General features: G+C 38.1%; 2 protein-coding genes across 2 annotated transcripts; both read right to left on the bottom strand.

Annotated features, from left to right (window-relative positions):
• Positions 1-38: 38 nt before the first annotated feature.
• On the bottom strand, positions 39-979 carry LOC134223023 (uncharacterized). The gene is made up of 3 exons (XM_062702160.1): positions 429-979; positions 254-364; positions 39-186 (listed from the first exon to the last, which is right to left on the bottom strand). The coding sequence occupies exons 1-3, from the start codon at positions 878-880 to the stop codon at positions 39-41; spliced, it is 711 nt and encodes a 236-aa protein (XP_062558144.1). The 5' UTR covers positions 881-979.
• Positions 980-8,759: 7,780 nt separating this feature from the next.
• On the bottom strand, positions 8,760-12,161 carry LOC134223022 (uncharacterized). Its single transcript, XM_062702159.1, has 4 exons — positions 12,015-12,161; positions 9,465-10,051; positions 8,977-9,087; positions 8,760-8,907 (listed from the first exon to the last, which is right to left on the bottom strand). Exons 1-4 carry the CDS (start codon positions 12,042-12,044, stop codon positions 8,760-8,762), a joined length of 876 nt encoding a protein of 291 aa, XP_062558143.1. The 5' UTR covers positions 12,045-12,161.
• Positions 12,162-13,055: the final 894 nt, after the last annotated feature.

Raw genomic sequence — 13,055 nt, 5'->3', positions numbered from 1 at the left:
TTAAAATTGTGTTTGTTTGTGCATGTGTTTTTTTTATTTCAATCATTTGAGGGTTCAAATTTCCCGAACAGAAGCAACGACAGAATACTAATGGCACATTTTTCGCCATAAAGCTCTTCACAATTAAAATTGTCATGTCGCATCGCTTTACTGTAGTCATCTTGAAGGTCATCTTTTAATGGAACACTGCAAATAAATTACATTTTCGAACCGTAAAGTCTTCTATCATCCGCAGAATTTAATCAGAACCAACCTGAACGTAAGCCTGACTATATCCACCATCATGGACTTTCCTTGTGGAAGTAGTAGATTTCTTGCTTCACATATAGCTCGCAAAACGCACATTTTCATCTGCACCTGGTTGCTAAAAATCGATAAATCGATTGCATTAACAAGATGGTTATACACTGCCGCTAAATACTACATACCTGTAACCTAAAGCGTGTTCAATGGCATGATACAAATCTCGCCTTTCACGGTAATGATAGTAATTTTCCCAATCGCGATGATCACTGATGTTGTGCATATCTTCCTCTTCAATAAAATCGTTATCACTAAAATCATCCACAGCTCTCCCCATGCGATGGAAATTTGTCTGATCGCGTCGTTTGTATGACTCATAAATCTGGTTCATGCGTTGTTGCGTTGGATTGTAGGAATTCGGTGCGTACCAGTCCGATCTATCTTTGCCATAACCCGGAGGTACCCACGTTTCCGGATGATCTTTTAGATACGATTGTAACTCCATTTCCGACACTTCATGCCCGAGGTGGTGCTCATGGTGTGAATATTCCAGTGAAACTGCGGGTGGGGGTACTGTTGATATCATTGGTGGCTTTGGAGCCGTCGGAGGAGGTAACACCGGTCCCTTTGCTTTCATAAATATTTCACCCAATTTGAATTGCGAAATACGGCTTGTATAATCTGGAAGAGGGTATAACAAGTCCCACTCTATAAGACCATAAGAAGACGCCGGATAACGGAATATAAGAATTTTTGCTGCCGCAATCGTAACCTGTAAAAATAATTAATTAAGTCAAAATAACTCCGAACATCTGAATTTTTTTTAACTCACGAGTACTAAAGCATTTTTTGGGAATAGCAAAAACCTCTTTCCTCTCGACAAAGTCTTTTCAACATTAGTTACATTCCGACTATATACATCGGAATCATTTGCTGCGCTAATCGAAAAGCACGCGACCTCATTGGATATTATTAAAACTAGGAAAAAGAACGCCTTCATCGTTGAAACGCTAGCTTTATCTCACTGACTAGCTGATCGATGCTACTTAAATTTATAACAGCCAATATTAGGCAAGTCATCGAGATGTGGAGAAAGGCGCTAAACTGTACTTAATCAATTAAACTGTAGCACCGCGCAAAAACAATTTTATCATAATTTGTTTTTTCTCAAACACATGCTAAAAACTGTTTCATAGGTGATTGGAAATAATATGATCAATATTCCTACATGTGTTCTAGTTTTTTCCAAATCATTCTGGAGCTCAGACACTCGATATAGCAGGTTAATTTTACTTGGTACTAAATCAATGGCTATCCATCATGTCTATACCCCTGGCCCTGGCCCCTAGAGGCCAGGCAGGCGATTGATGTACAATTTAGATAAGGCGACCTTCTAAGACAGGTTTACGGGGTTTGGCACGCCATGCATTTCAGGGGTCTTGGATTGACGGGATTTGGACACGGAAACGAAATTCTCGTCCCTTTAAAAATACATGGGGGACCCAATACCGTGACGCGTTTTCCGAACTGTAAACCAACACTAAGGGTGGCTTACTATTCCTGGTGGTCAGCCTAGGAAGTTTTCAAGTTGTAAATGGGCTCGACTTCTATCAGACAAAAATATCATGTTATGGAACGTACACACGGTCAAGCAGTTTGACCAACATTGACTCCACCTCTCGTTTATTCAAACATTCATCAAGTTTTACCAACAGCGGCACGAACAATCAATTTATTCGACCAACAATATCACACACGAACGACCGAAGCGCCAACTTGAGCACCAACCATCAAAAAATATATGGGGGTTTGTGCAACTTCACTACAAATGCTCAAACATGTTCGGCAAACATTGACTCCACCCCCTACAACTCAAACCGGTTTAATTTTTTCCAACCGAGCCGCCAACTGTCAAATGGTTGTTCGAACAACTTCACACACGTTCAAACAAAGCAGCAACCGAACCGTTTTCTTAGGGCGGAGTCAATGTTCGTCAAACTGCTTGACTGGTGTGTACGTTGCATTACGTAAGCACTTATGGGGGAGTCTGCTGTTTTCTTACGCACTATATAAATCATATGGATTAAAGGAATCTTACATGGAGGGAGAAGGGGTCGAAAATGCTTCCGTAATAAGTGTACGACACCTAGCCACATTTGAGATGATATAATCTGGCAACCCCAGGGATGATCGCAACTATAGACACTATAGGTTCCATAGACGAGCGGAGGAACGGTTAAGTCATTTCGATTAAGTGTGTTTTTCCTCTTTTTCACAGTGTATCACGCGAATTTGACGTCACACGCATCGTTGCTTGGATTGCAATCGTGACGTCATGCTCGTTTGGCTACACTAACTGACAGTTCGTTTGGCTACACTCGCCTTCGCCTCAGCTCGTCTATGGAACCTATAGTGTCTATAATCGCAACGGATGCCGATGGTTTACCGCTTGTTTGTTTACCGATCGTTGCGTTCAATTTCCTGCATCCATGTTCGCTCCGCGTCCGTAAATCTGCACCATGAAGGCACCAGAACGCCTCCAGCTTTCGGAAGCAAACACGCGTGTTAGTTAGCACAAAAAAGCGGCTCCGACTGAAAGTCCGTCGATGCTAGTAAGCATTAGAGCCTACACAGTTAAAAATTCTGAAATTACACGCTACAATATTCGAACCAATATTTTTGAGTTCAAACACTTTTAATTTTACATCCAACTTTTTCGTGTATACAATATTGAATGCAAGCTCCATAGTAATGGCAGCCTGTAATTTTAAAATGTAATGGAAAAATGAGTCGAATGAAGACTTTTTGCTATCTGTTACATGTTGTAACATTTTAATACTGTGTACACACTTCGAAAAAAAAAACATGTAAATTTACATATTTTTGGCTCGATTGACGTATGTTCGTCTTCGTTCAATTCGACTCATTTTCCATCACTTTTTAAAAGTCATCGTTAATATGGAGCTTGTATTCAATATTGCGTTCAAGAAAAAGTTGGATGTAAAACTAAAGGCTTTTGAACACAGAAACATGGGTTCAAATATTTACATAGCGAGTAATTTTCAGAATTTTTAACTGTGTACTGTATATTGATTAATCTCCATTCATACACGCCCGATTCAATCTACTCAGAGACTGAATAAAACTTTGAGTAGTTCTACTTTTTACGAAAAATGAGTAATATTTCCGTGAGAAAAATAGAGATGACAATCCAACTTTACTTAGTCACTGAGTAGTATATACAACGGGCATGTACCATAATGTAAATTTTTGTTTTGTTTCTTTTTTTACAAGGAGCATTACGCACGACCCAGCACACGTGCTTAGTAGTTGCCAAGATACTACACGGAAGTGTACTGGAGTGTCGGACTCGACCAGTGAAAGTAATACCTGCACCTAACTATACACTCTGTGGTTCAATCTTAAAAATAATAAAATGTAAATGTGACTGAAATGTTATTTGACATAATTATTTAAAGACGTAGCCATTGATAATTGAATTAAAGACGTAGCCAAATTACACGCCAAGGAAATATTTGAACCCATATTTCAATAGTGTTCAATAGCCTCTAATTATACATCCAACTTTTTCTTGTATGCAATATTCAATACAAGGTTCATAGTAATGACGACCTGTAATTTTAAAAAGTGATGAAAAATTGAAACGAATCGAATGGAGCTTTTTTGTAACATCATATATGTATCATCATATTATACAGTGTAGTTGTGAAGACCAAGGTGGCCACCAGACGGCCTTCCGCAGAATCCGAAACGTTCGTAAATATGATCATTTTGTGAAGATCGTGCTAGAGCTGCCCAATTTTTTTCTAAACCATTTATGACGGTGAGCTTTGATTTAATTCACAGCTCTTACCCACCAATGAACACAGGTGGCCACCGAATCGCACTATGGGATCGGAAGTTATGGCTGAAAAACATTTTTTTACGCAAAAAACGAGTAAAAAGTCTCGTCGAAAACGCGTGAAAAAATCTAGCCCAAGCACCTGGCCTCAACCGAACAAGTCATATTCGAAGCGGAGTCCTGTTCCATTGTTTTCTAGTGAAAATTAGCTGGATTGCACTATGGGATCAGAAGATATAGCCAAAATACATGTTTGCCTTTCTTGTATACTAAGTATAAGTAAAGGCTATATCATTTCATTTTCATTTATTTAGTCTACATCTAAACAGATAACACTGAATCAACAATTTGACGCCACAATACACGGCTCGAGGCCGCATCTCTCCACCCTCGAATACGCCCTACGCTCGCCAAGTCGCTTTGCACCTGGTCTGCCCATCTCGCTCGCTGCGCTCCACGCCGTCTTTGCAAAGTTGCTGTCCGGCATTCTTGCAACATGTCCTGCCCATCGTACCCTTCCGGCTTTAGCTACCTTCTGGATACTGGGTTTGCCGTAGAGTTGGGCGAACTCATGGTTCGTTCTTCGCCGCCACACACCGTCTTCTTGCACACCGCCAAAGATGGTCCTAAGCAACCGTCTCTCGAATACTCCGAGTGCTTGCAAGCCCTCCTCGAGCATTGTCCATGATTCATGTCCGTAGAGGACAACCGGTTTTATTTGCGTCTTGTACGGAAGCTTCCACACTGATATTCTTCCCTCCCCCTTCATACGGGAGCTTGGCAGAAGGAAGGTCGTGCGATATGTGCCATCACAAATATTGCCCTCCGCTCGCTTTCAATTCGACTTCTATAAAAAACATTCTTCATGCCTACCGTATCCTAACGGAACTATCAATTCTATACTTTCGCCTCTAATTCTATCATGAACATGTACGTCTTAGTTTGGAAAATGATATTAGCATTTCCATATCATTGTAAGAAATGTTTCATCAAAAACTTCTAATTCCTGGAATTTCTGAGAATAATCGAAGAAGCATCGTATCGACATTCATTTAAGATTTCCTTCGGAATTTCCTCCAGGGATTCCCTCGGAAAATATTCCAGGAATTTCTTCAAAAATAAATCAAAAAATTTCTTTGGAAACTCCTCCAAAAATCCCTCCCAAAAAATTTCCTTTAAAAAAACTTTTAAAAATTAATTCAGAAATTCTTCCGGAAATTTCTTTATGTATTTCTTCGGAAATTGCTTACGAATTGTCTATGAAGATTACTTCAGAATATACATAACCGATTTCTTTAGAAAAACCTTTACGAAATTCATTCGAAAATCTTGAAGAAATTCATACAAAAATGGTTGCAGGGGTTCCTCCGAATATTGTGTTGCGAATTCCTTCGGAGCTCCTTATGAATTTCTTAAGAAATTACGTGAGGAGTTTCTCCAAAAATTGCTTACCATTTTTTTTTAAAGCAATGCCTTTGGACATTTCTTTGAGAATTTCTTCGGCAATTCCTTCCTTATGAAATTTTTTTTTGGCAATTATTCCATGAATTCCTTAAATCGATTTTTAATATGCAATATCTTGCACAATGAATTTCTTCAAAATTTCCCTAAAGAATTTCTTCAGAACTTCTTCCAGCAATTCCCTTGAAACGTTCTCCGGAATTCTTTTTCAATTTCTCAATTTCTTCGAAAATGCCTTTATGAGTCTTTCCGAAAATCTTTTAGTAATACATTCGGATTAGTTTTCAATTTTTTTTTCTAAAAGTAATTTAGTGTTTATTTTAGGAATTCTTTCAAAACTTTAATTATTAACGGAAGTAATTTTTGGATTATTTCAGGAAAAAAGTTCTGGAGGAGTTCTCAAATGAATTTTGAAGGAGTTTTGAAGAAATTCATTGAGAGTTTTGTGCAGGAATTTCCAAACGAATTTTTGAAGGAATTTCCATAATAGAACCTGAAAGGATTTTCGAAAATAATTACTGAAAAAATTGCCTAAAGAGTTTTCGAAGATATTTCCAATAGCCTTCCTAAAAGAAATCCCGAAGGAATTTCCAAAGGAATCCATAAAACAAATTCTGAAGGAATTTTTGAAGGATTTCAGGAGGAATTCTCAAAGGCATTTAAGAAGAAATTCCCAATACATTTTCAGAGAAAATGCCTTCTGGTATTTCTGACGTAATTCGTAGATTTCTCAAGGAATTTCTTCGGATTTTTTTACAGCAATCTATTCGCAATGTCATCCAGAAATTCCTTGTGAGATTCGTCCGGTAATTTCCTCGGAAACTGCTTCAAGGAGTTCTACAAAAACTACTCCGCAAACGAATTCCAGAAATCTGGACATTCCGCCGAGATTTCGTTCACTAATTCCTCTAGGGATTTCATCGGAAAATCAGCCGAAATTTTTTTGGAAATAAATCCAGAAATTAAATAAGGCCGTTACAAATATTTAATTAACTTTTTGTCCTACTGGTCTCCGATGGGTCAAGGGGGGGGGATAATAAAAAATAAATATTAAAATCAAAAAAATCTTAAAACTTCTCGGATTTGTTGAAGAATGTTTTGAAAATCCTCAAAATTATCCGAATTTTATTTTGTTGCCCCCTAAAAATATTACTTTTTGGCTAAAAAATCCGAGGGGGGGAGACAAAATAGTTTTTAAATATTTGTATCGGCCTAAATGTTGAATTTGCTCAAGATATTCCTCCAAAAATTAAATTCAAAGAAAGGTTTCTTTTTTCTAGAAATATTTCATAAATTTCCTCAGGAATTCTTTAAGAACTTCCTCCATGAATTCTTTATAAATAATAATAAATAATAATAAATAATTCAGGAATTCTAATTCGAAATTTCCATCGGATATAGCTTCCGAAAATCCTCGCAAACTTCTTTTGAAATATCAATAGAAAGTGTTTTAGAAGTTCCTTCGAAAATTGTTTTAGAATTCCTCCAAAATTTATTTAAAAATTCCTTCTGTAATTCATTTACGGATTCCTTCGGAAATTTCTTTAGGCTTTGGAAATTAGCTCAGAAACTTCATCAGAAATTAATTTTGGAATTTCTTTGGACGATTATTCAGGCATTCCTTCGGATTTTTTTGAGAAATTACTTTGGAAATTTCTTAGAAATACCTCTAGGGGTAAGCTCCAAGCTCCTTGACATTTCTTTCCTGAAATTCCCATAGGAATTCTTTCAGCACTACCTTAAGCAATTTCTTGGGAAATACTTAGGGTAAGCTTTAGAAAATTCCTCTAGTATGTTTGGTACCTTCAGGAACAATTTTTTGGCCATTTCCCTCAAGAATTCCTTTACAACATTCTCCATTTCTCAATTTTTGGAGTCGACTGTGAGATTTAACCATAATCATTAATTAACGGCTACGCAGTCTCATACGATTAAAACGAGTTATTTTATTCGGACGAATAAAAAAACTCGTTTATACCGTATGAGACTGCGTAGCCGTTAATTAATGATCTATGATTCTTCATTTGTTTCAATTTTATTCGGGGATCTCTTCAGAAACTCATTCAAAACTCTTTTTTTTTTTAATTCCTTCGAAAATTGCCTCTGGGATGCATTCGGAAATTCTATTCGGAATTCCTTTGAAAATTTCTGTGGGGATTGCTTAGAAATGTCCTTAAGAGGTTCCTTCTAATTTTTCTTCGGGAATTCCTTGAGTTTCATAAGTGCTTCCGGAAATTCCTTTACAAAGTTCGCCGGAAATGTCTTCAAAAACTATTTCGTTCATGAATTCTCTCGGAAAGTCCTTTAGGAATCCATCTTGTATGCCCTTCCAGGGTCCAGGTTTCACACCAGGTAAACGAAGTAGCTATGCAAACCTAATTGTATATGTAACTTAAAAATAATAGTTCGAATTTTTCTGAAATTTAGATATATTGAGAAGTAAAACAACTGGAGTGTATCAACATCCTGAATTGGAAACTAATTTTGAACAAAGTTATTAACAAATTTAGTCCGGTGACATTGCAATCTAATTCTCAACACACTGCTCAGGGATCACGAATAGTAAGGCAGAATTCTTTGGATTTAATTCATCGAAATCAGGAAATAATTAAAAATTCAATTTTAATAACTTTTTGTTTCAGGTACTAAGAAGTGTCGTCAGCATTTGGCTATTTAATGTGCTGCTTGATGTTTTTTTATAGGGTGATTCGTTTTGGGGCCTCTTCCCCTACACACAGACACCATCACAATTCGTCGAGCTGAGTCGATGGGTATATAACACTATGGGTCTCCGGACCTTCTATCACAAAACCGTCTTGGAAGTGAATAACGTTAGGTATAGAACGGATATTTGTTAACGATTGGTCAGACTGGAACACCAGTAACTGTCGTTTTTTTCTTGTTGTGTCATTTGTCATGTTATAATCAACTTGTCATGAATCACCATTTATATTTTCCTTTTTTATGTGTTTAGATTATACCTGGCTGCACGTATCGGAAAGCGACATGTATCGTGAAGAACATTCGGAGTGATGTTCCATTTGGAGAAATTACATTCGAAGAATTGGTTTTCTTCCAATCGTCATACAATCGTCTGATCACATGCGTGTCAATCAACATTGCAAAATAGTTAATGGGTAATAGCAACAGAACAGTAATAAAAATAAAGTATTCATTGTTTTTTTTTATTATTTTATTCGATCGATGGTTCAAACTTTCCGAACAGAAGCAACGCCAAAATACTAACGGCGCATTTTTCCCCATAAATTGCTGTACAATCCAAATTGTCATCTCTCATTGCCTTACTATAGTCATCTTGAAGGTCATCTTTTAATGGAACACTGCAAATAGATAACACATTCGAAAGATGAGGTCTCTCAACAACCGCAGAAATAAACCGGGACCTGTACCTGAACATAAGCCTGACCATTTCCACCATCATGGACTTTTTCTTTGTATGGAGTAGTTTTCTTGCTTCACATATGGCTCGCAAAACGCACGATTTCATCTGCAACCGGTGTCTGAAAATCGATAGAGTGATTGCATCCCGAGTAGACGAAAATAGCTCAATAATATCAAATGTTGATTAGATAGCAAAATGAGATATGGACATGATTGATATAAGAGATAGAAGGAAAGACAACAATATCAATATTTTGCACTAAAATATCATGATGAGATTGAGTTATGCTATTTGAAGGCAGTGATCAATATAATTTGTCATTAGTTTGCTGTTATCTGTAGCATATCTTGGTATTTAAATGATATTTCGGTGCAAATTTTTGATATTGTTTTATCTCTTACATCAATCAAGTTCTTATCATGTTTTGTTACTCTGTTCATGGCTTCTGACCGGGATTAGCAGAACTGTTACGCACTGCCGCTCAATACTACATACCTTTTCCCTAAAGCATGTTCAATGGCATGATACAAATCTCGCCTTTCGCGGTAATGATAAAAACTTTCCCAATCGCGATGTTGGCTGATGTTGTGCCTATCTTCCTCTACTAAAAAATCGTTATCACTTAAATCATCCACAGCTCTCCCCATGCGATTGAAATTTGTCTGATCGCGTAGTTTGTATGCATCATAAGTCGGGCTTACGCGTTGTGGATATGGATCGTAGGTATTCGGTGCGAACCAGTCCGATCTATCTTTGCCATATCCTGGAGGTACCCACGTTTCCGGATGATCTTTTAGATACGATTGTAGCTCCATTTCCGATACTTCATGTCCGAGGTGGTGTTCATGGTGGGAATGTTCCAGTGGAACTGCGGGTGGGGATGGTGCTGATGTCGTTGTTGGCTGTGGAGGCGTTGGAGGAAGTAACACCGGTCCATTTTGCTTTTTAAATATTTCGCCAAGTTTGAATTGTGAAATGCGATTTGTGTAATCTGGAAGAGGGTATAACAAGTCCCACTCTATAAGACCATAAGAAGTCGCCGGATAACGGAATATAAGAATTTTTCCTGCCGCAATCGTAACCTGTAAAAAAAGGTGATTAAGTTAAAACAATTTTGACCATGACCATTTGTTTTGAACTCACAAGTGCTAAAGCATTTTTTGGGAATAGCAAAAACCTCTTTCCCCTCGACAACGTCATTTCAGTGTTAGTGGCATTCTGACTATACACAACGGAATCATTTGTTGCGTTAAACGTTGAACTAGTGACCTCATAGGTTGTTATTAAAACTAGGAAACAGAACGTCTTCATCGTTGAAACGATAGCTTTATCTCACTGACTAGCCGATCTATGCTTTTGGAACTTATAAGAACATATTTTTGGCAAGCCGTCGAGATGTAGAGAAAGGCGCTAAAAAATACTTCTTCGATGCCGCTTAAACTGCGCAGTAGGCTGTTCCAAAAATACGGAGCGCGCAACATCAAGTTGAATCTTAACATGTTTGGTGCATTCATGTAAAGAATGTAATCGCCCATCCTCCGGCTGCAAAACATTCCCTATAGTGTGTGACAGAACTAGTGTCGAAAAATTAATAACGTAAATTACATTTGGAAATATGAAGCCGGAAATATTTGCGGCTAAACACATGACAAACCTTCGTACGAATATGGCGATAATTAACCAATTGACTGTCATAGAGCCTTGGAAAAGATCACATCCCTAGATCGAAACGTCGGCGATGAAATAAAATTGTAACGCCATTATTCACGACTGAAAGTCGTCACGAAAATCTAACTATGTAAAAACAATTCTGTTTATTATGATGATGGTGGTTTCGGCTTACATGGCCTTGAGTTAGACTTTTTTATCTGTAGTTTATAAATTGAGATTAATTTAACGAAGTTCACAAAAGTCATTGATTCGATTATCACAGATATATAAATTATATAACATTCCTTAATTATCCAGCTGAAATCATGAAATAAACAAACTGATCAATTGTTCTTCATGAGCTCGTTGGTTTAGTGGCTACCGCTTCTGCTTTATTAGCAGGAGGTCGTGGGTTCAATTCCAGACTCGCCCATTTCCTATTTTGTATTTCTATCTTAGTTCTTTCTGTGTTTCACGTTCTATCAAAACGATTCCTGCTATTATAACCTGCCACACTAACAGTTCCAAAACATCCCTTGGCACCTATGAGAGGTCGTAGAGCTCTCTGCATCTTTCTTAAGTATGTGTCCAGTTAACCTTGCTCCCATTTCCTCCGCATTCGCAAGGATGTGGCCAGAATAGATCTCAACTACTGGAGAGAGTGCGCATTGCTTCCATCTAAGACATAATGATTAGTCCCAAAGCAATATCTGTGGTAACAGTAGAAGCATTAGAACTGAACGCTAGTGTCGCTGTAACTATTTAAAGTATTTTGCCAAATTATGCTTGAATAAGATTCAATAGGCCATATATTATGTATCATGCTGTAGTTCATGTTTAGTTTTATCACCAACAACGGTTTGACACTTATAGTACCGATACTTTGGGTGCCAGTTCGAAGTAACCTAGCTGTTAGTCACGAAAACAGGAACGACATTAGCATTCTTGTCCTTTTGAATCATCTGTGGTAACGGATGATAGTGATGCTTGTCTCATACAATACGAATTTGTACAAATTGATCAATGCAAATGCTGATGCTCAACAAACTGATCCATTATTCTTCACCAGCTTTTTTACAGAAAAACACAAATCTATTTAGCACGTCATAGCACCATTCTTCTTTGCACCATTTATCTGAAGCATCATAACAAACTGTAAGGATCGTCACACTTTTTGCAAATATCTCCCACTAAATTCGTCCGATTTTTCGACACAAGTTTAATGTCGACTGTTTCCAGGCTAGATTTTCGTCGAAATTCTCTTTTTTATGGAGGCTATGTCACCATGAGTCTCTGAGTCTGCTTCTGCTGCGATGTCCTGCTGGGATCCAATCTAATGCTTGTTGACAGATATTTCAAGGCAATTTATTTTGAACTCGCAAAGGCAGTTCTTACCTGTTTGATCCGTGCACCTAAATCGGCCATTTCGTTGCCACGATTTCCGAATTCTCCACTGATTCTCCATACTGTGAAGCTGGAAGGGGCCACTGTATTCACATCCAACGATTTGCTTTGTTGACTTAACTAAACATGCCCATAAGAAGCGTGCGACAAGCTCGTTGAGCTCACTCTGCACATAACTTAAATATCAACAAGCTAGATGAAGTGCTACGTCATCAAGTCAATTTTAAGTCTTTTAGGTGCTTCACAATAAAAGACTATCATTGCAGTCCACGGGTTGGATCACGGTGAATCGCATCTGACAGAATCTCGTCGATTACGTTGAACAACAGTAGCGGTGATATTCCTCACACGGGCTACGAACCGAAGGGGATCGGATAGGGCTTCGTTGTGCAGCACTCTGCACGAGAAGGACTCACACATGTACGATAATTGTATCAAGAACTTTCTTGCGTCTCATGGCGCCTCACACGTACGCGAGACGGTCGAAAGCTTTTGCCTAGTCATCGAAAACCAAATAAAGGGTCTCGGAATTTGTTAACCTGCTTCATAATGAAACGAGCGCCTTAATATTTAGCACCATTCAATTTATTAAACAAATAATAATATCTGCTGGTAGGGTCTCCAGTTAGCCTTGTAACCGAAGGCGTGAGATTGTCAATCCGGAGGTGGCGAGTTCGAACCGGTTAAGGATGCTTTCGGATGGGAAACATTCTCGACACCTTGAGCATAGTGTTATCCATGGTGCTTGCCATGCAATGGCAAACATGAAAAAGCTTACAATTGATAACTGGAACAATAGGTTAAAAGCAGTTAAAAAGCAGGCCATGATTTTTTTTAATTTTTGTATTTGGGTTTTTGGGTTTTTTCACAAAATTGCTGCGTCACCTATAAAACGATTCATCTCTCTATTCACTTTAAGCTGGAGCACCATGACATATCGATTTTGTGGCAGCCTATCGTAAAGCCAGTAGCGTGAAGGCGTAAATTAAAGAGAATGCTGACGGCAAGGGCTGCACGCGGCTGGTTCCATGT

Source organism: Armigeres subalbatus, chromosome 3 (genome assembly GCF_024139115.2).
Source record: "Armigeres subalbatus isolate Guangzhou_Male chromosome 3, GZ_Asu_2, whole genome shotgun sequence".
NCBI classification, from domain to species: Eukaryota; Metazoa; Arthropoda; class Insecta; order Diptera; family Culicidae; genus Armigeres; species Armigeres subalbatus.
This window is presented reverse-complemented; position numbering and strand designations above follow the sequence as displayed.